We start from the raw sequence: 23893 nt of genomic DNA, 5'->3' as shown, positions 1-23893 counted from the left end.
AAACTTTGTGGAGGATGGTGCTGAAACAGTTCTTAGGTTAGGTAATTCTGTTCAGTTCCTGAATTTGGATGTGGATATTGTCAGTATACTGTGCTTTGTAACAGTGCTTTATTTAAAAAAAATAATTTGGCTGATGCTTTTCCTGCATGACAACAGGTAGAGGGACAATCTATCACTTGTATAAGAACACAGGACAGTGGATTCCAAGCACTGATTCAACCCTGTGTGTGGTAGTCAGGGTTTCTTTTTTCTTTCTTTGTTGTGGGGTTCTTTTAACCTTTTTACAGTAGATGGATAATTCATCTAAACTCAGCGTAACAGAATATATGACATTATATTGTGTTCCTGGGTGAAGGGCATGATGATGTGATTTTTACAATTTGCAGCTCTCCTGTTCTGTTGTACTAAGAAGGGATCATGTCTCTGGCATGTGATACCTTTCCTCAAAAAAAAACCCAAAGAGGAAGAGAAGTGGGCACACTACTTTTCTAGTTTTCCTTTATCAAAAATGTGTGAGGGAAACTGTGGGACTGTACTTCTTCTTTAATCAGTTGCAGATTGTATTTGATCTATTGTGTCAACCACTGTGAATCAACCATGCTATCTATTTATTTGTACAAATCTGAAGAGGTGGTGGTACTCTATTCTTACTACAGTCATAGCATAGAAATAGTCTACACTGTTTCTCTACTCATCTACTGTGTACTAGAACACAGAATTCTAAGATGCTGAAATGAAACAGGATTTGCCCCTCTGTTGTAAATGCAGCAGTATAGCTTAACCACATACTGCTGGTGAGAGTCATTGTGAGAGATTTTGGTCATTCTGTGCTGCAGAAGGTCCTGTTACACAAGTTCACAGAAAATTTCCTTTTTAGAAGGGGATTCAGACCTGACTTTTCTGTGCCTATCTATTCTGGGTTGGGTTGTTTGGGCTTTTTTTCCAAAAGTAGCAGTGAGATCAAAGCTGAGACAGAAACAGCACTGGGGAAGTAAGACTGGATAAATATTGCTGTGCAGAAACTGCAGGAGAAAATTAACTTGTTTTCTTGTTTACCTCCTACACCCTCACCACCCTGATTTCCCTCCACAGCAGCCCCACTCCCTAACACCCTGAGTCAGCAGCGTGACCTCGCACTCTTCCGAGCGTTCTGTGCCATGAAGTATGCAATCTATGCTCTGTGTGTGAATTCACACAGGCATGCCAAGTGCAAGGATTGTGTACACAGCCTTCTTGGTGATATCCCTGAGGATGCAGCTTTTGGAGAGCCAGCAGGTGATTTGCTTCCTTTTTCAGGTCCAGTAACGTGCTTCTCCATCCAATTGCTGGGCTCTAAATTATCACTTAAAATTGGGATAATGTTGCACCCTGTGTACATATGGTATTTTATTCAGTGGGCTATGAATGCTTTGCTAGGAAGTATAATGGTATTTCTTTGAGGTGTTGTTATCTTTAGTAGTAATAGGTATGAATAAGCTGCTGGGCTTGTTTTAAAACATATAAGGTAATTGTACAAAAAATATAGTGCTGAAAGGAAGTGATACTAGATATAGGATCACAGCAAGAGATAACTTTGTAACGGTTTATGATTTCCCAGATCTGAAACTGATTTAATGTCTAGAATGGGTGTAATCTGAATTTGCACATCATTGAACAAAATGATGATTGGCATTGCTCAGAGGGTGGAAGCACACTACCTTTCTAAATGTAAAATGTTGGACATATATTTACTTGGTTTTTGGAGGAATGATGGGGTCTGAGCCACTGGGCTAGTTCGCTGGCGTCCTTCTGGGATTTTCTTAGAAGGCACAAGTTGGAGCAAGGAATCCCCAAAAAAATGTAATAAACATTCTTTATTTTTGTTTTTAATTGTACAGATTGCTCTTCAGTATTTCCTCAGTACATTGTGAAGTGTCAGCAGTTCTTAAGGAGTGTTCCCATTCCTCTGCGCCTGGAGGTTTTGGAGAATATTTTCTCCTTGCTTTTTATTTCCTATAAAGACCTCTATACTGAGACTCCTCTACCTGAGGACTATGCAGAGGATGAAGACCTTGAAAAAAAGAGCGCTACTCTGAGTGTAGAAGGCAGTGCTAGTCGGCGATCTTACACCTCACAAAGTTCAGAACACCTAATAGAGGCAGAAAAAAAATCAGAAAAGCACCTGCTGGCTGCACAAACAGTTCACACAGATACTCGAGATCTTTGTGACTCCATGTTAGATGGCAAAAACTGTGAAACCTCTAAGCCAACCCACCTGGATCTGAAACACTTCACCAGTGGTGTTACTGGGTTTTTAGTGGATGATGTAGCCATGGAGGCCTTCCTCACATTGCTGCTCAAGCACCTGGAAGAAATTCAAAGTTCTCTCCCGTGGGACTCCAGTAATGTTCTTCGTGAAGAGCTGGAGCTTGTTGAGTGCTTGAATCTTTCTGCGAGCAGAGATGCCTTTGGAAGTCGCGTGTTACAGTTTTCCAAGTACCTCTCTGAAGCTCACTGGCGATACAAGGTGGTGATGAGTAACAGAAATGCAGGTAGGCTTTGTATTTGGCACTTTCTGATATCTTACAGCTGTCAAGACAGTGATCTCAAGACTAAATTCCATGAGCATGTTAATGAGGGAGCACATTTTGGCAGATACTGGGAGAGTAACCTACTTGGAGACCACCTGGTTCTTGCACCATTTTCCAATGGAAGTGATCTCTATTCTTATCAGAAAGTTTGGGTCTTTTTTTCCTCCCCTTTGTGGATGTACTGCTTCTCTTTGCCTTTGTCACAAGTCACACTGCAGTGAAATGAAGGGACATGGTGGTGTTGGATCCAGTGCAAGTCAAATAGTCTCAGCTTGTTCATGGACAGTGTTGATTTAGCCTAGTCTGGAGACATGTTAGGAACACATATCAGAGGAAGTTGTATTATTCTGGATGATTGTTGAAGTAGCTGGCACAACACACTCAGGAACCTGTTTCCCACCCTTCTCCATAGCCCATAACTTGTAAGCCCTGCTGCTATCAGATTTTGTCTTGTATCATGTGTAGCTTATTGTGTATCTCGTACCATGTAAGCTCCATGTCTCAAGAGAGACTTTGCAGTCTGGACCTTAAATATTGCAAGTTCCCAAATTTGTGTTTAACTGTTTGTCAAGTCTCCCTCTATAAAGCTGTTTGGTAATGTTTTGGTTTAAATATTTCACAGAACATCAGCTTGCAGCCTCCAGGAGACATTGCTCTTTAATCAGGCGCTCCAGCTTTAAGAAACGAAGTAGATACCGGAGGTACAAGTCAGGTGGGTTGAAAAAGTGACTTGGAGAGGACACTTCTGAAATATGCATAATTTTGCTGAGCTCATAGCTAAATGCAATCAGATTTCAAGGCCTAGGAGTAGAGAACTGGATTTATTTCCTTTAGTTTTCTAAGTGGTTTGAAGTGTCTTAGGCCAGTTCCTCTTGCATTGAGGTTGTTTTCTAAAGCTCACCTGCACAAATAACTTCTTCCATACATAGTCTTATTTGGGGCAGGGGAGAACTTCAACTACAGTACTAATTTTTCCCTTTCTCCACTATGTCCTGACTGATTGGTATATTTTCATTCCTGTTGCAGTATTTTCTAGCATGTGAATTAACAGTAATCTGTGGCATAAGTTGGCAACCTCAGGAGAAAGTTGTGTTCTTCACCTTTTTTCTATTTAGCCTTTGAAAGGCCTGTCTGGTTTTGGAGTGGCCTATTCCAAAATAAGAAGCTTTGAAGTATCTGATGTGTGTCACTGATGGGCCACCCCAACATAGTCTCTAGCCTAGCATTTTCTTCAAATTTGCAGTTTTTGCATTCATCATAGATGTCAGTGGTGGGTCATTTACAAGATCTTGTAAACTCTTGAAGATCCCTTGAGGTTGACTAATCTGTTATTTGCAATAAGTTTTAATTACCTTGTCTAGTAAAAGTGCATTTAATGTGCTGATTTTGATTTGTTTCCATTTTAGATGGGAAAGAGGGAACTTCCAGTCCATCATTGGAAAGCACAAGTAGTGAGCTAAGCACCAGTACTTCAGGTATTAAGCCACAAAAGTAGTATTTCTTTGTCTTTTCAATGTGCATGATGAAGAATTTGCTTGACTAGTTAATGTGAATTACTGCTGTGTGTAGGACAGAATTATATCTTTTTGCTTCTCAGATCTCCCATTTTTGGGTGACTCTTCTCTAGTTAGAATAGCACATGTGTCTTCTTCTGGAAAAAGTGAATTATATTTTTCTTGGTATCTTTGGCTTGCAGGAAACAGTATGCAAGCAATGTAGTGATCTGCAAACCATCAAAAAAACTAGTGAGCTGACAGTCATGTAAGCGAAGGCATGCTTAGGCATGCTGGACTGATCTAATAGGTCAGATGCTTTAGACTTCTCCCTTTAGCCATATTGAACCAGTTCCTAGCACTGTGTGCATGTTATGTAGCTGCTGAAGAGTGTTACACGGGGATGAGATCCAAGCTGCAAATTCTGACCAGATAGTGAAATGTTATGAGAATTTTTAACAGGATGTTTATGTCGACTTCTTTACCATAAAAATTGCTTGCAACTCTGCTTCTATATTTTTATGTTAAAGAAGTGAAATGGTGTTATCTGGTGGGTGGCTGTTACTTGGTGAAATGTGTTTTCCGTAATAGTATACTGATTAATTCTGTCTTGCAGAGGGAAGTACCAGTAGTGTGTCTGGCTTGAGCGATTTAGAAAGCAGGGCAAGACCACATCAGCAGAACTCCCTCATTCCTATGATGCTTTCCCCCCCAGAATCACTGTTAGTTTCTTGTGTTTTGAGAGGAAACTTTGTGGAAGCCCATCAGGTAAATATAATTAATGTATTATGATTTTTGAATGAAGTTCCTGCTTCTTCTGCATTTAGCAAACATAAGGCTTCCAAGTGAAAGAATCACTTCAGAAGCAGAAGCAAAAGGGAGGAACAATGATATTCCAAACCAACATCCCATAGATGCAGGGTTTTTTTCTGCCTTGTTATGTGAAAATACTTTCTCTACACCTGTGTTCTCAAAGCATGCCAATGTTTGATGAAAGCTAGTCAAGCATAGTGTTTCAACTGACTGAGGAAGACAAAGAGCTCACGTGAAATTTCATTAGGAAGCAGCATCTGAACTGCTTTATTTAATCAGTTTTTCAAAACCATTACACTCTTCCACTTACAACGCCATGGCAGAAACATGCAAAGGTGTTCCTTAACCAAAGAAGTGATTACTTTCATTTGAAGGAGGTATGTTTTGAAACTAAATTTGTGGTATTGAAAACAGGCAGAAAGACTTGAAAATTGACAGTCTGCATGTTTGTGATTCTTTGCTCCCTCACAGCTGTGCGTACTTCTCTCTGTGTGGCTTTTGAGCTGATGCTCCGAAAAAAATCTTGAAGTGCGTCAATGAGTGGATCTTCTGTAAAAAGCTGTGACCTGGCTGACTTTCAGATAACCATACCGGAGCAGTTCAGATCACTTAAACATTGCATTAACATCAGCCAATTAGTTCTGTTTGATTCCAGGCATGCCACTTAATCTTTTCCCTACTTATAGGGCCAAAGGAGCATTTTGTTTTGCTTTATTGCCTTGATTTTCAGTATCACCAATGATAAAGCATTCAGGCTTTATGTTGTTGGTTTCATAATAGGAACTTGAATAGCTCTGCTTAGCTGCTCTGTGTTTAAATTTTGAGAAGGGATTCCTTGCTGAATAAGAATTTATTTGAAATAGTCTACTTTGGAGGCAAACTTGATAAATATATCTCATTACATAATGTATTGAAATTGTGAAGAGGCATTCCAAAAGGTGTGGGTTATGAAAATTAATTCAACCCTAGTCCTGCAGCAAATAATAGGTAAGCTTTGTAATAATCACTGAAAAACATCTCTGAGAGCCTTTTTTTTTTTTCAGACACGTAAAACTCTCTAGGAGAAAACCCTACCATTTCAGCCTATTGTGGGGGGGGGGATGTTTTTCAGTTAAAGTATTTATTTTATTCCTTTGTCTCCTCTAAAGCCCTCCCAGTAAGCTCTTTGGCTTTTGAAAACTTCATTTGACGTGCTCTGTAATTACATCTGTTGTTACTTTTGAAAGGTGGCTTTGATGTTTAATCTGGAGACTTCCCCTTGCTATGGTGAATTGATTTTCATGGAGCGTTACCAAGAGGCAGTAGAAGAAATGGCGAGAGTGGAACACAATATTGAGAATCAATCATCAGATGGCACTGGAGGCATCAGGAAATCTGGCAGTGGCCGTTCAACACTGCAAGCTATTGGGAATGCAGCAGCAGCTGGTAAGGACTGGGCTTTTTGAGTTCTCACAAAGGGCTGGGGAGAAATGAAAAATATGAGAAAGCAGCTTGAATAATGTCAAAATGAGTGTAGCGTTTGTTTAGAAGGGTAGGTGGTGGGTTTTTGATTTAGAAATAGACTATGAATGCTGAAAATTTGCTGTTGATGCCCAGTTAGTTGCATCCATTCTATGGTAATTGATTGGTCCATGAAGCAGGCCACCTATGGAAATATTTTCTGTAAGGATTAAAAAATAGTTACCCATTACAGGATCTGATCTAATTATGCTGTTAACCAGTGATTGTGTGTTTTTGATGACATGTGTAGGTATGGTATTTTATTCCATCTCGGATGTTACTGATAAATTGCTTGCAACCTCTGGAAGTCTTGCCCCTACTCTTCAAGAAAACTTCTGGATCAGGAACATCCAGCTGGAGCATACTGATCCTCTGCGAGAAGTTCTTGAGGACCTCAGTCCTTCAGCAATGGCAGCATTTGACCTAGCTTGTACTCAGTGCCATCTTTGGAAGACATGCAAACAGCTTCTGGAGACAGCAGAAAGAAGACTCTACAACAGCCTTGAAACTCGGGGTAGGCTTTTGATTTTTATGTTTATCCGCATGGGCCTGGGAACAGAAAATGCCTCTCTATGCATTTGTTGCATTTGTTGTTTGTGCTGACACCCAAGTCTTAATTAAATCTCACTTTGTAATTGCATGTTAATTTCTCTTTTTTCCACTCCTGACTTTGATTTTGTCTCCTTTTGCACAATGACTGTTCCAGGCCACCGAACTGACTTGGTTTTGCTTCACTCTGATGGTGTGAAGGGTTTTCCAGCAGTTCTCCAGCAAATAAGTAAAATTCTCAACTATTCCTGCACATCACAAGGTCAATCCAGACCAGGTAGTATGCTTTGCTGATAAGGCTTTCTGTTGAAATGTGCTTAAATCAGATTCTTGTCTTCTGTTGCAATGTAAATTTGAACTTTCCATTTTTTAGCTTTATGACAAAAAAGGCGAGGGGGACGTGACCAGAGCCCAATTCGGAATAATCTGAAATGCTCTGATTTTTGTATTATAATATACTTCTCGTTTTGTGGGCCTTCTTCTATGCAAAAATACTTGTGTCTTTGTTTATAGTTGCTGTTTCTTTCTCTGTCTTTGTAGAGGTTGCAGATGAGAAAATAGGGAGTAATTTTCGATGCAGTATTGTAGACCTTCTGCAAGCTTGCTACCCTACCTTGACTGAAGAAAGTATTACTAATGAAATTGTTTTATCACAAAACCTGGATCACGTCCTGGAGGCACTGACTTGTGTTGAACGTTCTGTGGGTGAGTTTTTTTTGTGAACATAAAGACTGATGGATATATCGATCTAAATTTTTTCTTTGGCCTTTCCAGACAGCAATAAATCCAGTACATATGCATAAATATGTATTTTAAAAAATATAAATGCAAAGGGTAAAATTTGTCTGTAATTCTTACATTTGTTTTCACAGCTAAAATTCTGAACTTGTCAGAGACATTATTTGTCCTATTTCTATGCAGTCCTAGCAAAGAATTCTTTTAAGTGTATTTTAATGTGGCACCCTGTAGATAAATAGGTGTATTCTTACTCTTGCTTCTCTTTTTTTTTGTAACAAAGTGGAGATAAACTCCCACAACCTTTGCAATATCATAATACCTTCCAATTTGCATAGGGCTGTCATAAAACATCTCATCTTTTCCACAGCTGTTTTTTCTTACAGCTCTCTTCTTTATATAGCATTGGTGTTTCTCTTCTTCTATTCACCAAATTTCTAAATGGCTTTTTGTGTTCTTAAAATATTTAATAAGCAAAAATTTAGGAGAGCTCTACGAGCTGAATGTTTTGGAGCTCAAGAATTGGTCAGCACCTGTGTTTTAAAATAAATTTTAATGGCACAGAACTAGATATATTTTAGGTCTGCTTTAATATAGTTCTAACTTTGTCAGAGCCGTGGTTACCAGTTTAGATGAACTGTAGTTTTATTCTGCTGTGAAAATTTCTGTTGCTTTCTATTGAATTATAATGCTAATAGTAAAAATTTCCCTTGTTTTCAGTTAAATTATAATGCTTATACTGAGAGCAATAATTGCAGAGAGGAAATAAAGCTAAAGCATTTCTCTCTCTCTCCCACCTGCCTCCTTTCTTTTTGACATTTAATCCTTGAATCTTGGACATACCTCTGTTCTCTTAAATCAGACTCTAAAGGGAGCCTGCTTAGCACCTTGGTGGAGCAGGGCTCTCTCAAACCAATGGAGCTGGAGAAGCACCTGGTTTGGAACCAAACACAGCTCCTGCTGAGAACTCTTGACCAGCATACCCGAACCATGCCAGAGAACAACATGCAAACAAACTTTGTGAAGGCCTTCCTTGACTACATCACTACACTGGCTGCTGTGGTGTTACGAAGCTTGAATGCAGAGCTAGGTAAGGGGTTTCTGCTGCAAAGTCTGAGCCTAGGTGAAGATACTCAGACTGTGTAATCTGACCTAATTCTGGAAAGTAACTGTGCAAAAATGGTTCCTTGCCAAATGTATCTACTACCTGTGCTTTTGATTTCAACTGATCATTACATTTCTTTTTCTTTTATTTCATAACACTTAGGCCACCCATAGCTCACATAAAAATAGTTGATGTTAGTGGGAAAATGAGAACAGAAGGGCTAACTGCTGATCCAGGCGTTGCACTCCACGTAGAGCGGAGACAAAACAGCCCTTGACATCCAGAAATTCTTAGCATTATCCCTGTAAGGCAAGATTGATTTTTGCATCCAGTGGATCAGCATACTGTGTAAATTACAGCTTCCTTAGAGGCAGCAAGCACTTTGCTGCTCCACAGGGATAAGGAAGAAGTGTCTAGAAGGCCATGCAGGGGTAACCAGGCAGAATTTTTTTATAGAATCAGCAAATGATGGTGGTCCATGAAAAGGAATGTACCATCAGCACATAAAGCTGTCAGAAGAGCAGAACAATTCACTGTACAAGGAATAAAAATGCTTAACAGTGTTTTAAAGCTGACACTAAATGAGCTGCACTAATGTGAAATACCACAGTACTGATTTCAGGGAATACCTTCCCAAGAGGATAAGAAAAAAAGGGCAAAGCCCTCTTTGCAGACATGCTGGTTCAGCTCAGGTCACTGCCATACCAGCCATAACTTCTGCATGGACATGATTTAGTCCTCACTGGCTAACTGACAAAGCCAAAAATTGCACAAAAATACTCAAGGGATGGGTGAGTTTGGGGGAAGTGTATTGGAAAATAAAAAGTAAAGGTAAACTTAGGAGAATGTGTCCAAAGTTACTTGGCATAGCTCAGTAGTGGATACGAATGCTTTCCAGCAATAGTGGCCGGGGTTTCACTCCTTCGTAAAAGTACCTGTACACCTGTGAGTTCCCTCTGTCCTTACTAACTGACTTTGACAGAGCATGGACTCATCAATCTACATCCAGAGACTCATCAGAAAATAATTCTGCATGTTTTCTACTTCTCACCATAAATACATATTTTGGTGAAAGTTTGAAGTAGAGTTTCTAAATTTTTTGAACCTAGATCTTGTTTAAAGGCTGAAGAGTCTCGACCTGTTTTGGTAACATGTCCAACATAATGTTGCCAAGATTGAGAGGTATATCATAATCACAAATGCCTTGAAATTTACTCTGGATTTTATCATTCTAATGTGAATTTAGAACTCTGTGAATTTATTAGACTGAGGGCCTTAAAATTTATATTCCTAAAATAAAAGTTGGCTAGTGTGTTCAGCTAATGTGTTTGTATTATAATAAATATTCTGGTGTTTTTTCTCTAAGATGTATCTGCAGAAGTGAAAGTGGGAAACCCTTTCATACTGTTACAGCAGAGTCCATCTCAGCTGCTTTCCCAGCTTATTTTTGAGAGACAAGTTCATCCTGACAGGTCAGTGCTTTTCAGATTATGTACTCCTGTAGGTTATTTTGGTATTGATGACTTCTACCTCAGCCATGATTAAGTTCTTTGGCTACTTACCACAGGTGGTACAGCCTGCTGTGTCCCACCAGCTGATCACTTGATGCTGCAAGGATTGGTGTGCAGGGAGGAGCTTTGTCAGTGCCTTCTCCATCAACCTGAAGATGTTTGATTGGGAGAATAGTGGCTCCATATTTCTAACAACTACTATCTGTTGTGAAGTGAGAGTGAAATTATGTGGATTTTTTTTTTTTTAACTGTGTGACAGTTCAGAGGAGCACACTTGCAGCTTGTCAATGTAATACGATAAAGTAGGCCAGTAGGTCTTACTAAGAATACTGGGCATGACTGTTGCCCTTGTCAGCAGGTAAACTGGATAATCTAGACTCCTTTCATTGCAACTACTAAATTAGTTTGGCATGGAAACTGATTTGATGAGGTAGCTTTTAAAAAGATGAGCGCTAATGGTGGAACTATTTTAGTAGCTTGCATTTAGGTAAAAGTCAATGTTTGAGGAGTAAGTACCCTTTCTGTAAAGGAATGGCAGCATAAGCTCTGAGTTAAAATAAGTATATGTAATCTTCTTGTGCATGTACCTGTGAAGAATATTAGGGGGCTTGTGTTCTCAAAGCATTTGGAAGATGTATGAAAATATGTAATTATAAAGTACCTTTTATATGTGCTGGGAAAGCTGGTTCTGTTGTCAATCCTACAGGCTTTCTTCTCTCTTGGCTAAAGAAGAGTTGAACCTGAATGTGCAGGAAGTCATTGTTAACTCTTGCTGTGAACCACTGTCCTTGTGCAGTGCAAGGCAAAACAGCCAGGCAAAGTCTCTTCTGACAAACATCAGCAACTTGACACACCAGTGTGCCTACCACTGCCTGCCAGATGTTGAAATACCTATTCACAATTCTTCAGTGACCTCTGAGGATATCTCCACTCAAGCCTCATCCTTTCTGAATGACTTGAGCCAGCACACACTCACTGCCTCCTCCTTGGACTTCCTGAAGTCTCAGTCAAAGCTAATGGCTACAGTGGCGTGTCTAAGTGCATCTAATATACAGAAAATTCACAAATCGGGTTTGTCTTGGATGGAATTTCGGGGCAAACGGGAGGTGCCCTTAAGCTTGGAACAGATTTCCAGGGAGTGTGAGGCGTTGTTGAAGGAGTTCCCAATATTGGAACGATTTCTTCTTGCTATGTTTGACCCGCTTCGGAATCAAGAGGAAGGTAGCAGTTTGGCTACTGTCTTGTCTGGCAAGGCATACATGTCTCTGGTTCTCCTAGGATTACATTCCACCACAGCTGTTAAAGTTTTAATGGGTGTCTTTGAACAAGCTCTTGCGGCAAAGGATTGGGACAGAGCTCTGAAGGTCTTGGATCTGTACAGTCAGGATGTGGAGGAAGTGGTCAGTGTAAAGGATGCTGTGCTGAGTTGTGCGGCTGCTGAAGGTAAGAAAGATTAAGTCAGGCTTTTTTTCCTTTTTTTTTTTTTTTTAAATAAAGAATGTAGCCTGGGTCACGACATAGAAACTAAAGTAGTGGTCATTGGGCAAATCCAGAGATGGAAATAGATAATTTTCTTCATCCTGAATTTGCTTTCTCTGATGGTGTTGTTTCTGTTTCACAAATGTGCAAATCAAGATCGATTCAGTACAAGAGGACTGGAATGCATCTGTGGTGTTATTTTTATGTGAGGAGCTGAATACACTAGGGCACAGTAATCATTGTACTGTTAATGAGACATCTCTTAAAGCAGTGTCATTGGCCTGCATGGATGATGTGATCTGTGAAAGGTGCTTTTTGGAGTCTGAATAGTATCTCATGCTAACTTTGGATGTTTCCCAAAAATTTGATGCTTGGGATGACTCTTACAAAGATTTTTCAGCCCTGACAGTGTTTCTTTTGTTGATGTGATACAGCAAGGATAAGGATTTTTTTTTTGTTTTCTGAATTGTGGAAACTGAATTTCAAATTAGTGTTCTGTTTCCTCCACAGATAAGGATGGTTGGCAATACTTGTTCCCAGTAAAAAATGCAGTGTTGAGAAGTAGACTGGCCCTGCGCTGTCTGGACAAGTGGCCCCTTGATGCCTGTTTGGAAATTCTAGCTTATTGCGTTTCTGATCTGGGCATACCTCATGAACTAAAAGCCAATCTGCAGAGCAGGAGGAAAGAACTTCTGGTTTATCAAAAGGTACAAAGTCATTCTTCAAGTAACCAGACAGATGAAATAGGCAGAAGGAAGCAAATATTGTTTGCCCTCTGAAAAGATTTAGCCCTTGGTTCTTTTTTGATCATGCGAGCTTTTCAAGTCTGTTATCTAAAACAGTTCATGTGAAGTACTATAGCAGCCAATTAACACTCAGCTTCTGTCCTTCATAACTTTACCACCCGCCTATTAGCATTCAGGTCTGCAAACACATTTAGATATAAATATTTGTGTGAATCTGATTGTTTTGCGAAGTATTTTCCATTCTATACAAATTCTAGTGGCTCTGGAAGCTTTCCATGGCAGTTAATCATTTTACAATTTTGAGAAATGCAGGTAATTTACAAGACTAGTGGTCCAAGGAGTCAGTTTGTATTGCAGTCAGTTTTAACTGCAGTATAGTGCAGATACCCAGGTTAAGTCAGACAGGCTGGCCTGGAGGTCAGCACAGACTGAAAAGCCAAACAGAAAAATAAGGAGCTGTCCCTGCTAAGTTCTGTCTGGTGGGAGTTCTGCTAACTGGCAGCTGAGTTGTCTCTCTGTTTGTGCCAGCAATGTCTGCAGTAAACATGCACTTTTACATTCATAATTATTGCCATCTAATCTTTCAAAAACCTTCCCTTATAAATGTTTTTTAAGGACTCACATCTGTGAAAACTGTGGAGGTTTTTTTGGAGTGCAAGGGCATTACATCATCCCTGAAGAGGGCTAGAGATAAACATGGGTCTTCTTTTTGAGTTTTTCGTTCTGTGAAGCAGCTCTTGATGTGATCAGCTTACCTGTTTTCTTAGGCTATTGATTGCCATAAATTAAAATTCTAGAATTTGCGCTACTCTATATTAACTTTTTCAGATTTTGAATGTGCAAAATGAACCATTGTGGAATGACTGGCAGGATCTGAAAAAAGCCTGCACTGATGACCCCCAGGCTGTGATGAGTATCATTCTTAAAGCAAAGGTATTATGTGAATCACACATCATTATGTGAATTTTGTTGAATTAGAATACATAAAACTTTGAGTAAATAAATTCATTGGAATATTATGTTAAAATAATATTCAGTGGGGAGGAAGGATTCATTTACTCAGCTCTGTGCTACAAAAACAAATACAGGTCTGTGCTGAATATCAAGATTTACATGTAGTTACTAATGCTTAAGTTTTTGTTAAAACTCTGATATATAACCTGTTCTTTTCTTTTAAAATTTTGAAGATTTTAGAATAGTATAACTTTGGTCATAATACAAATTTGATTATTAGGTAAATGCTAATATTGTAAATCTGTTTGTCTTTAAATGTCTTTCTGAAAAGCTAACTTATTTACTGTAAGGTGAACAAGGTATTTTAAATGCAGGCTGTGACTGAAAAAATTGGCCATCATCTTCCCTTATCAATGTAATTATTTTTTTTTATCTGGGAGAGGAGTCTAAGCTACAGAATCTCTTGATCAGAACTTTGGGAGAAACAACTGTATGAGGGAAGGTAGAGTTTGTCCTTTTGGTTTTACTTTTTTTTTTCCTTAATTCTTTAGGATTATGAATTGTGTGAGGAGTGGGGACACTTGTATCCTGTACCAAGAGAAGACTTGATCAATCTTCACCGTGAGCACCTTCTCCACTTACTGGAGATGGGAGACATGGAAAAGGCACTGCAGGTAATAGCAAGACACTCTCAGCCTCATATGCACAGATCAAATAAGTTGACAGCTGTTTTCCCTGCCTTCACTCTGTGTGTTTTCATGGGCTTTTTGGTTCCACCCTTAAGAGATGTTACTTGCTTAGATAAGCTTTTAGATTCCTAGCTCTCTCCTGTTCTGCCTAAGTAAAAATCCAGCTTGGCAATTTAGTTCTTGGACCTAATGGTATAAATGTCACTTACATGGAAATACAAGGCTCCTTTCATTTGAAAAACCATAATGAAACATGCCAGTGCTGCTTAAGCAGAAGAATCAGAAGCGAAACTAATAACATAAATTGGTCAGCTGTGCTTCAGTGCCCAAATTAGTGGTGTGAACATTTTTGGTTTTAATAATGATGGAACTATCACTTCGAGAGTGAATTACTTTGCTTTCTGAAACATTGTAGGGTAATAAACGGTCATGGACAGAAGGCTACCTTCCAGGAGTGTTGTAGGGTTTTGTGTGTTTTATTTGGTTTTGTAGCTTTTACAAAGAATCGAAGACCCTGGTGTTTGTCTTGCCATCAGTGAACAGTCTCTTGACCAGCATCCGAGCTTGGCAGCCTCTCACTTCTTGGCCGATTACCTCACAGCTCACTTCTATGCCAGTCTGACAACAGCACGCCGGAATGAAATCCAGGCACTCTATATAGGATCAAAGGTCAGTAAAACCCCTGCCTTGAGGGATTAACAGCAATAAATAACTGTATAAGTAATTTTGTAATGCATAATATTTCCATAATATAAAAAGCCTGCAGGTTTTACCAGAGCATTCTTACCACATCGAGTCTAAGGTCTGGAGTCTCAAGATTCAAAGGGAAGTTAGAGATGACTTAAAGCTTCTCTTTTCTTTCTCCACTTTTGCAGTTCCATATTATGAGCAAAGCAGTCTTGCGTATGAACTGTGGGGAGTGGAGGAGCACACAGGCTGAAAGAGGATAGGGTGGAATAAAATGAAATTGTGGAGTTTATCAGAACAGTTGATGTCTTTGTCCCAAGTGAAGAAGAAAGTATCCTCAGCTTACTCTCTGTATCAGTAACACCAGGTGCCATACATATGCCCACCCTTATGGTGGTTTTTTGACTTCACGTTTCTCCCAAGTGCCTTCCAGAGGTGGAGAGTATCACTCCCCTTTCTGGATGGCCACTGCCTTTACAGAAGTCACACAGATTCTGTGCTCAGCCTGGGAATAAATGCATTAATCAGCAGATTACCTTAGCTGAATGCATTACATGTAAACAAAATGCAGCGTTTTTGTTAATGTCTGTTCTGGTGTAGGACTGTAAACAGCAGCTTGCTCCAGTGTGTGCCACAACAGTATTTTGCTGGGCTGTCTGTTTCCTTACTTGTTCCTTCTGAAGATATGACTTAATTTGAAAAGAATCTGTATTAATCTAGAGGAGAATTGCTCTTATTTTGCCTCTTAACAGTTCCTCAAATGATAGGAGGATAAGCATTGGGCTTATATGCTTTTTATAAGTTTATTTTAGTAAGAGAATGTGCTGTACTGTGCTACAACATACTTGTCACAGGGTCACAAAAGGTTTTTTCACTCTTCCATAGTCTCTGAAATGAGGCAGTATTTTATAGAATGGAGAGCGGAAGCTAAGTGATTCTGCAAATCCTCTCAGTAAGTTTGTAACAGAAGTAGGAATTGGCCTGAGAAGTCCCACCTCCTTTTTTTGACCTCCGCCTGTCATTCCATTCTCTGCTCTAGTTTCTTGTCTTTAATCTCACAGAAACAAAGACTTAAAGGTGTGTAATTCTATGATACTTTTTTTTTGTGTGTCTCAGGTGCTGCTGACTCTGCCTGAGCTCTCCCGTGTTAACTACTTCCACCTCTCCTCAAGGCCACTGCTTATGTTGGAACAGCTCCTCATGAATATGAAGGTGGACTGGGTAGCTGAAGCTGTGCAGACACTGCACCAGCTTTTAGCTGGGCAGGAAATTGGTTTTAATGTAGGAGACATTGACAATTTGCTTTCCAAGTATGCAGAAAAAGCTCTCAACTTCCCTTTCACATTAAAAGAAAAGAGATCAGGTAACTATCAGAATGCTGGATTTTGTTTGGGAAAGAAGGACCAAAATCCTCCCAGAATAATTTCAGCAATCGTGGCATAACTTTTTTTAGATGTGTGTGCCTTCAGTCTCCCTCCAGCCCAGTATGTGTCCTTAAAGTCTTTACCTTTCTTGTAAATAGAGGTTTTCAAGGACCAACTGCTCCAAAAGTTTCTCAGACTTTTTTCTCTGTTGTTCCTTATTGAGGTTTCTTTTCTTGTATGATATTGATCAGTTTTATTTTACTCAGTCACTGACAACTTCAGCACTTCTAAAGCCCACAGCCAGCTACATCTTCCCTCAAGTAGAATGGGATTTAGTCTTCTGTAGTATCCCCTCCTACCAGAGTCCTATTGCTTTTTCATATAGAAAGCTTCTAGACTCGTAGTTCTGTTTAACAGTCTTGTTATGGTTCTGCTTTCTGGCTTGCCAATCCCTTCTCATTCATGTTGTCTTTGAGTCTCGTGCACTTGGCTTCTTTTAAGATTTTAGAACTGGAACAGCAGAGGGTGCTGCAGATCCATTCCAATGCTCCTGTGTCACTGTATTAAAAAGATATGGTTCTGTATCTATCTCTATTTGTACCTGCTGATGTGGTACCAATTTTCATTATGCCGGTTTCCAGGTCTTGACTTCATTTTGTGATTTAGACACAGCTCTTGCTACATAAAAACATCAGACTTATCTATCTCTTCCTGCCAGATGATCCATAATTTTGCTAATCTATGTGTTCCTTCTACTGCAATGTGAATCATTTAATATTTGCCATGGGCATCTTGTATTAACCAATTGTTTTCACATCTCTGCTGTATTGTTCCTATAGTGATCATTACTCCCTTGCTTTGATAAGGATCCCTTTCTTTGTTTTTTAGGTAATTGAATTTTATAGTTTTGCATTACTTGCTGTGGACTAATTTGCATGCAGACAGTAATATGTAATTCCATAGGTAGTCCTGGATCGTGCTGAATTTACATAGTCCTGTGAATGGATTCCTCTAATCTTCTTGAGAACAGATAGATGAATTGATCAGTATTGTCCTCTGATTGTTTTTCCCCCTTTCTTCCCTTTGTCCTAGATTCTCTGATACGTATTCAAGAGAGTCTCAATCAGGCGTTGGAGTGTGAAGCATTGTCTAAACCAGGATCATCAGAACTATCTCCTGTCAGCTTTACTGGTAAGGTTAAGACCTTGGTGCCTGTTGGGATTTAACCTCAGCAGCAACCACAGCTGCTTGATCATTTCCCCCCCAGCCCCTTCACAGGTGGGATGTAAAGGAGATTTTGAAAAGGGTAAAACCTGTGGGTTGAGGTAAGGACAGTTTAATAACTGAAATCAAGTAAAATATAGCAATAAGGATGATCATGATGAAAAGGGAGATAAGAAAAACAGAAAAGAAGAACAAAACCCAAGAAAAACAAATGCCCATACCTGCTTACCAGTGCCCAACCCATTCTCCAGTGGAGATCAGCCCCTCCCAGCCGTTTTCTCCCATCATTCACTGGTATGCCATTCTGTGGTCCTTGATTTTTTTTTCCCTCTGATTCCTGAGGAAAATAGCACACCTTGTATTGTCTGAGAGACTCCACTCACAGTCCTCAGACAGAAAAAAATGGAAACTAAGTAATTTAAGCCAGAACAACTGGAGAATATTTGAAGCTAAGAAATAACCAGAGACTCTCCTGCAGAATTTGTTCAGCAACTCGTGCAAGAGATGCAGTCTGTGTGTGCTCTCAGGGAAAGACTAACAGAATATCCTCAGACCTCCAAGGATGATGATTCTTAGCAAGTGATGGGTCTGAACCAGAACTGCAGAATGATATCCTGATCTACAGTGTAGGGTGTCTGAATTATTTCCTGAGTCTGTATCCTGAAGACTCTTCTTGCTTTCATGAAGTGACAGCAGTGTTTTGGATTGGGCTGTGTAGCTCTTCAGTTTTTTCTTATAATGGTCAGCCTAATATGTCTATCCTGTTAAAAAAACTTGAATGCGTGGTCCTTTAATGGACCATGTTTGGAATCTGGTATCTACTTAAATGAAAATGAGTTAGCTTTAGTGAAATGGAGATTTTTGTTCTTCTTTAGTTTAATATGCATGTACACAGAAGGTGGCTTGAAGGGCTGCAGTGACATCTTGAACTTTTTAATTAACCTGTTGAGTAACTGATTCTCGTCATATAAACTAAAAGCCTATCTAATACTGTAGACTTCATTCAATAAGTATTTCATTGCTGGGGTTGAAGATCCCAAGGGCCACACTTAAACTCCTGCCTCTGTGAGCTGATTTCCTCACAGTAGATTGTAAAGGTGACCAGAATAGGTAGAGCTAGGCTGTTGTTAGCCACACCATATCTCTCCTGAGATAACAAAGAAAACTCCCAGTCTCTGGGAGTGTCAACATTGTGCATACTTCAGATTCTATTTCATTCTGTATTGTGTTTTGGTATCCAACGGCTATGGTATTTTTTTTTTTCCTCCTCCAAGTCTCTGCTTGTGATACAAGAACAGACTTTGACATGTTGTCTTATACCTCTAATTGTTGCAGTAAAGGTATCTTACTAACTGCTTTTTCTTGCCTGTCAGCCTTGAGGTACTATAAGTTTACAATCTTACAATCTTAGTTTAAAGCATATATATTCCTTATACAGTGTTATTCTGCCATGCCTAGCGGAAAGATAATGGTAGTAGTCATCTTGTGAGACAGAAAGATCTTATAGCCTCATTGACTCATGGTGTTTTCTGGTACTTGAGCCTCTATTAAACAGCTTAAATCCCATTCCATGTTTTTCTTGGCCTGGCTCATTTTCAGGTGTAACCATATCTGCAAGTCCCAGAGAGAGAAGCTTGCAGCAGAACTTGTTTCCTCAAGAATTTGTGCCTCCCGAGAAGCCACCACCAAAGCAGCAATGGATACCTGATGACACTGAAACGATATGTATGGTTTGCAAAACTGAACGCTTCACTATGGTAAGGAGCAAAACCGAAGTACAGACATTCCTAGAACTGTGACCTTAATATGAGCACTTCCTCATAGTCTGTTTCCTGAAAGACCCAAACTACTTTAGCAGGTTTGTCTGCATTGCCATGGGCTCAATAAAATTGCTGGTCCTTTGGTATTTAACCATTGGTTTCTATTTAGAGTGGCGACGAGACTGGCAACAGTTAGCTCTTTGCAGAGGTCTGTGAAGTGATAGAGCCTAAAGAGGATGTCTTCCCATTAGAGAGAAGACAACTATGGGATCTCAAAAATGTGTAACAACAGCAGTATTAATATTCCAAAAGGTTTTCTAGTTGACTCTGCTGTCAAGAAATAACTTGATCACTGTATGATTCAGATTACAAGTATAGAAGATTAAATCTTTGCTGCTGGTTTTCTAAAAACTACTGTTTCACAGAGTACTTGAGCAACGGCCTTGGTGCTCTAAGGGAGAACATTAATGTTTGATTTTGCAGGTGTGCTGGCAGTCTGTTATTTTCTACTGTTTTCCTAAAAGTACCTGTTGTTTTTGAATTCGGAAATTTTTACAATGATATCAGAAAAACAGTCTAGAGCTTTTAACTTTTCCAGGACATGATCTAATTAGCTTTGTGGTCAAAACTGGGATAATTTAAGTAATTTAAATTTCCCAATTTCCCAAGCTTTCCCAATTAGCTTTCCCAAGTCTGCTGCAAACATATTTTAAATACTGACCTCTGGCTTTAGGGTTTGATTTTTTTTTTCCCTTTGCTATGCTTTCTTAAAAAGGAATTTTAACGGGGAGAATCAATCACTGTGTAATTCTGAAAAGCCTTATCCTGCATGGGCTTACCTCTCTCCAAATGAAATAAGTTTACTCACGAGTGGAGAGAGACACAGGAGAGGAGACTTCAGTAAATTCTCTTTGTGGCTCATCCATGACCTCTTTTGCTTAGTTTAACAGGCGGCATCACTGCAGGCGCTGTGGCAGACTGGTGTGCAGCTCTTGCTCCACCAAGAAAATGGAAATAGAACCTTGCAGAGAAAATCTGTCCCGTGTGTGTGATCAATGCTATAGCTACTATAACAGAGAAAACGTGCCTGGCTTGGTGCAGGACACAAGCACGTAAGTCCTTCTGTCCTAGCTCTCTTCAATTTTCAGCAGAGTGCATGAATGGAACGAGAGAGAGACACAAGCATTTGGTTTTATCTGGATAATGTAACATCAGCTGTTTGGCCTCCAGCTGTTGGGATTTTCAGGTTTAGTAGGTGTAGGAATGTTCCTTTGCCTCATTTTACTTTTCACATTGGAAAGAACATTGGAGGTGCAGGCAACAAATTCTTTAAGTATCAAAAATTCTTAAAGCATCAATTTATCACTAACCTAAGAATTGAATGCTTTGATGCAAAACAGCACAAATTGCTACAATGTGACCAAGTTCTTTGCAGTATATTCAGCTCCTGGATTAACACTGCATGTTGACCAGCTCTGCTGAACATACCAGTGTTTCAGTTATCTGTAATTCCTTGGTTATGTCTCCCTGAACCCTTGGGAATTAAAAAGCAAGTTTCTGATTAGATAGGCTTTGAAACTGCCTTTAATAAAAGGGACAGTTGTGATGACAGATTTTTATGATGTGGTTGCTTTCAGTTGAGAATTGGACTGAAATTCATAGTGTGTACACAGGCCAGCTAGTGAAAAGTGCAGCTGGAAAGAATTTTACTCTCTGCGACCTTGAGCAGGCTTGACAGGGTCACAGAGAGTAAGATTTACCCTTTCCAGACATGCTTTCAGATGCATTTCCCCTTTTCCTATCGAGCCTGCAGACAGCAGTATCCACTATGGCAGTACCAGCAGGCTTCCTAGGAAAAGAGCAATTCTGTGCAGATCTGAGGGGGGAACCTGTGAAAAAACAAGCAGCCACTTGTAGCTGAACAGTTTGTATCCGAATGGTTGCTTACATTGCCAGATGAGGCCAGCTGTGCTCAATGCTGTGCTTGAATGCCACCTGCCAGGTTTTAATTAATTGTCTGGGGTTTTTTATACTTGCCCTGTTTGTATATTAAATCCAACTAAATCTTAAGAACAGAGACTTGTCTGCCAAAGACTTCATTTTAGCTCTGACATGTCCTGATACTGGGCAGTTCATATTCTCAGTGTCTGCTTTTATATGATGTGTGCAACAGCACTGTTCCTACAGGTCATAAGAGCCAATTACTTAGTGCAGTTGAAATACAACAACACAGAGGCAGAATCTTAGATTAACAAACAGAAGGGATTAGGGGCAGGGCAGCGTATTGAAAAGGACATGTAGGGGTAGGTGTTGGATTTTTACAGAACATTGTTAGAGGGTAGCTATATTGATGTCTGACTTAAAACCGTGTTTCTCCCAGTATGCTGGAGTAGGCATGATGGTTCTTTCTCTAATTTTATTACAGCAGAAAAGAAGATCAGGACCAAGTGGAAGGTAAGGAATGAAGTAATGTTAAACCTGTTTTTTTAAAGTGCCTGATTAGCAGTTAGATACTGGAAGCTGATACACCTAGTTGCAACTAAAGAGTGATCAGAACTTCAGTTACAAAATAATCATTGATGGTTTTTGCATGTGCAGGCTGAAATTGAGCATTTCAAACTTCTGTGAATGGAAGTTGAGACTTATGAGAGATATCTGAGCTGATACTGAATGTGTTCAATGGGTGTTACAGAAAGGAACTGAAAAAGAGGTGGAGAATCCACTTTTCATTCTAGAAACAGTGGCAGGTAGTGGTATGAGTAGGAATTAGCTCACTACAGAGCAGTGCTGAGGGATCCTCTTTTTATAAACCATGACAATACACTTCTGAGTACCACTGCCATGTGCTGTGGTGTTTTATACCCCTGGCTACCTGAGGGTAGCACAGGAGGAGACCCCTCTCATGGGTCAGGTTGTGTCCTGAGTTCCATCTCCTGTGTCGATTGTGTGAAAATAGTAATTGCATTTTGGTGCCTCAGTTTCCAAATCTAATATCTTAGGCTTCAGGAATAATAGCAAAATTTAATTGAATTTTTCTTTATTTTTCCTCAGGAGGTATTTACTGGTTTTGGTGTTTTGGGTGATTCTGCAAAATTTTCCTACACTGATGTGAAATTCTGTTAGAGCAAGACACAATTATATGAAGTGCTCATATCAGTAGCATGAAACATGGTGCAAAATTTGCGTTTGTGGAATAACAAAGCAAATAAGAATATTTTTCCTTATTTGTTCCTTTTTGAAGTATGATGGGCTATTTGAGAATTTTTTCCTCTGCTGTTGATGGAAGCTTGCTTTACTGCTACCTTTGTTCCAAGACTGAAACAGCTGAAATGTAGCTTTTGTATAGCATTGCTGCACATCACTACATCTGTGTGATCCAGTCAATAAGAGTAGATAAGAACAATGTGAAAAATATTCATATTTATGATGGAAAGTTTTATTTTGCTTTTCTAACTTTTCTGATGAGACTGTGAAGAAAGCTTATCAAATATTTTCTAGCTGGGTTTATTTTTGCCAATTCAGTTTCCAGTTCAACTTGGAAAAGTGCAGGGGGGATGTTGGGATTTGGTTTGGCTGCTTTGGGGTTTTTTTTAATTCATTCTACAGTTTTAGAGTTACTCAACAATCTGAAAAGGGATGTGAACTCTAAATGAGTATGTTTTGAGTATTTTTTTTTCTCAGAGGAAGCTGGTCAGGGGTAAGAGTAGCAAATTGTCCTTATTCTCCATTTCTTGGCATTGTGAGGTCAGCCATTGTTTTTTTGGAACCACAATCACAAACTTGAGTATCAGAGGGCTTGTGTGCTCTCAGCTACACTCAGATGACAGACAGTATTTGATTTATAACTATTCTGGGTTACAAGTATTTCCTTATTCTGGAGGACAGAAAACTACTTTTCACAGAAATTGTATTTCTTGAGTCATTTGATCTGAACTCCGGTTTTCTGTAGCACTACTTTATAAGAAAATTTAACATTAGGAGTTAGGTCATCTTAAAATCTTTTGGTTTATGGACGCTATGATCAAAGAGAAAATTAAAAAAAAAAAAAAAGGAACATAGAGGTGGTTAAGTCAATTTACCCTTTTTTTCAAAACTGTTCTTTTATTTTCTCCTTTGAGCTGAAACCCACAGCTCTCACATTTCCAGTTCCTTCCTGCTCAGAAATATTTAATAAATTGTCTGAGGGAAGGCTAAAGAGGGAAGGCTAAAGAGGGAAGGCTGCGGTTCTTGATGCCCAGTAGCATACAAGTTAAAAAATAATTTGAAAATACATTACTGGAACCAGTTTTTGGTAACAGTAACAATAAGTTTAGGTACAATTTGTCAGGCTGAGGGAAGGAAATGTTTCCGTGATCTGTGCTGGACATGTGATGCTGGCAGGAAATGGCACAATGAGAGGATTATAGATAACTATTTTTTGAGAGGTAGGAATGTTCTGCATTATGTGTCCTTAGCTGGGTTTGTTGGTTCTTGTGCAATGATTTTACCTGGTGTTTTCATTTTTGCTGTAGAAACTGCTAATAATGAATATTCCACAGTGGTACGAATACCCAAGGCAACTGATCTTGAATGGATTTTTTCCCTGAATGAAGAGGAGAATGAAATTGTACGCAGCGAATTTTATTATGAACAGGTGAGGTCAGGAGAGAGTCTAATATAAGCAGTTCACTGGAGAGCTACCTCAATACCTATATTTGTCTGTCTTTCCTCAAAT

General features: G+C 39.4%; 1 protein-coding gene across 8 annotated transcripts in view; it reads left to right on the top strand.

The window, feature by feature from the left end:
* Window positions 1-23893, top strand: part of ZFYVE26 (zinc finger FYVE-type containing 26) — a 46649-nt gene that overhangs the window by 10450 nt on the left and 12306 nt on the right. For 4 of the 8 annotated variants that reach the window (XM_058859011.1, XM_058859050.1, XM_058859044.1 and 1 more), the window contains 22 exons: window positions 1093-1275; window positions 1878-2531; window positions 3193-3282; window positions 3977-4045; window positions 4680-4831; window positions 6103-6301; window positions 6627-6890; window positions 7083-7202; window positions 7466-7630; window positions 8523-8750; window positions 10132-10237; window positions 10983-11719; window positions 12266-12462; window positions 13330-13434; window positions 14007-14129; window positions 14637-14813; window positions 15948-16194; window positions 17288-17386; window positions 19019-19176; window positions 20122-20291; window positions 21605-21633; window positions 23691-23812. In XM_058859011.1, coding sequence (XP_058714994.1) covers window positions 1093-1275; window positions 1878-2531; window positions 3193-3282; window positions 3977-4045; window positions 4680-4831; window positions 6103-6301; window positions 6627-6890; window positions 7083-7202; window positions 7466-7630; window positions 8523-8750; window positions 10132-10237; window positions 10983-11719; window positions 12266-12462; window positions 13330-13434; window positions 14007-14129; window positions 14637-14813; window positions 15948-16194; window positions 17288-17386; window positions 19019-19176; window positions 20122-20291; window positions 21605-21633; window positions 23691-23812 — 4394 coding nt within the window. The remainder of the gene's footprint in view (window positions 1-1092; window positions 1276-1877; window positions 2532-3192; window positions 3283-3976; window positions 4046-4679; window positions 4832-6102; window positions 6302-6626; window positions 6891-7082; window positions 7203-7465; window positions 7631-8522; window positions 8751-10131; window positions 10238-10982; window positions 11720-12265; window positions 12463-13329; window positions 13435-14006; window positions 14130-14636; window positions 14814-15947; window positions 16195-17287; window positions 17387-19018; window positions 19177-20121; window positions 20292-21604; window positions 21634-23690; window positions 23813-23893) is intronic. The other 4 variants (XM_058859020.1, XM_058859035.1, XM_058859029.1 and 1 more) reach the window with 4 other exon arrangements.

Source organism: Poecile atricapillus, chromosome 1, assembly GCF_030490865.1.
Source record: "Poecile atricapillus isolate bPoeAtr1 chromosome 1, bPoeAtr1.hap1, whole genome shotgun sequence".
Classification (NCBI taxonomy): Eukaryota; Metazoa; Chordata; class Aves; order Passeriformes; family Paridae; genus Poecile; species Poecile atricapillus.
This window is presented reverse-complemented; position numbering and strand designations above follow the sequence as displayed.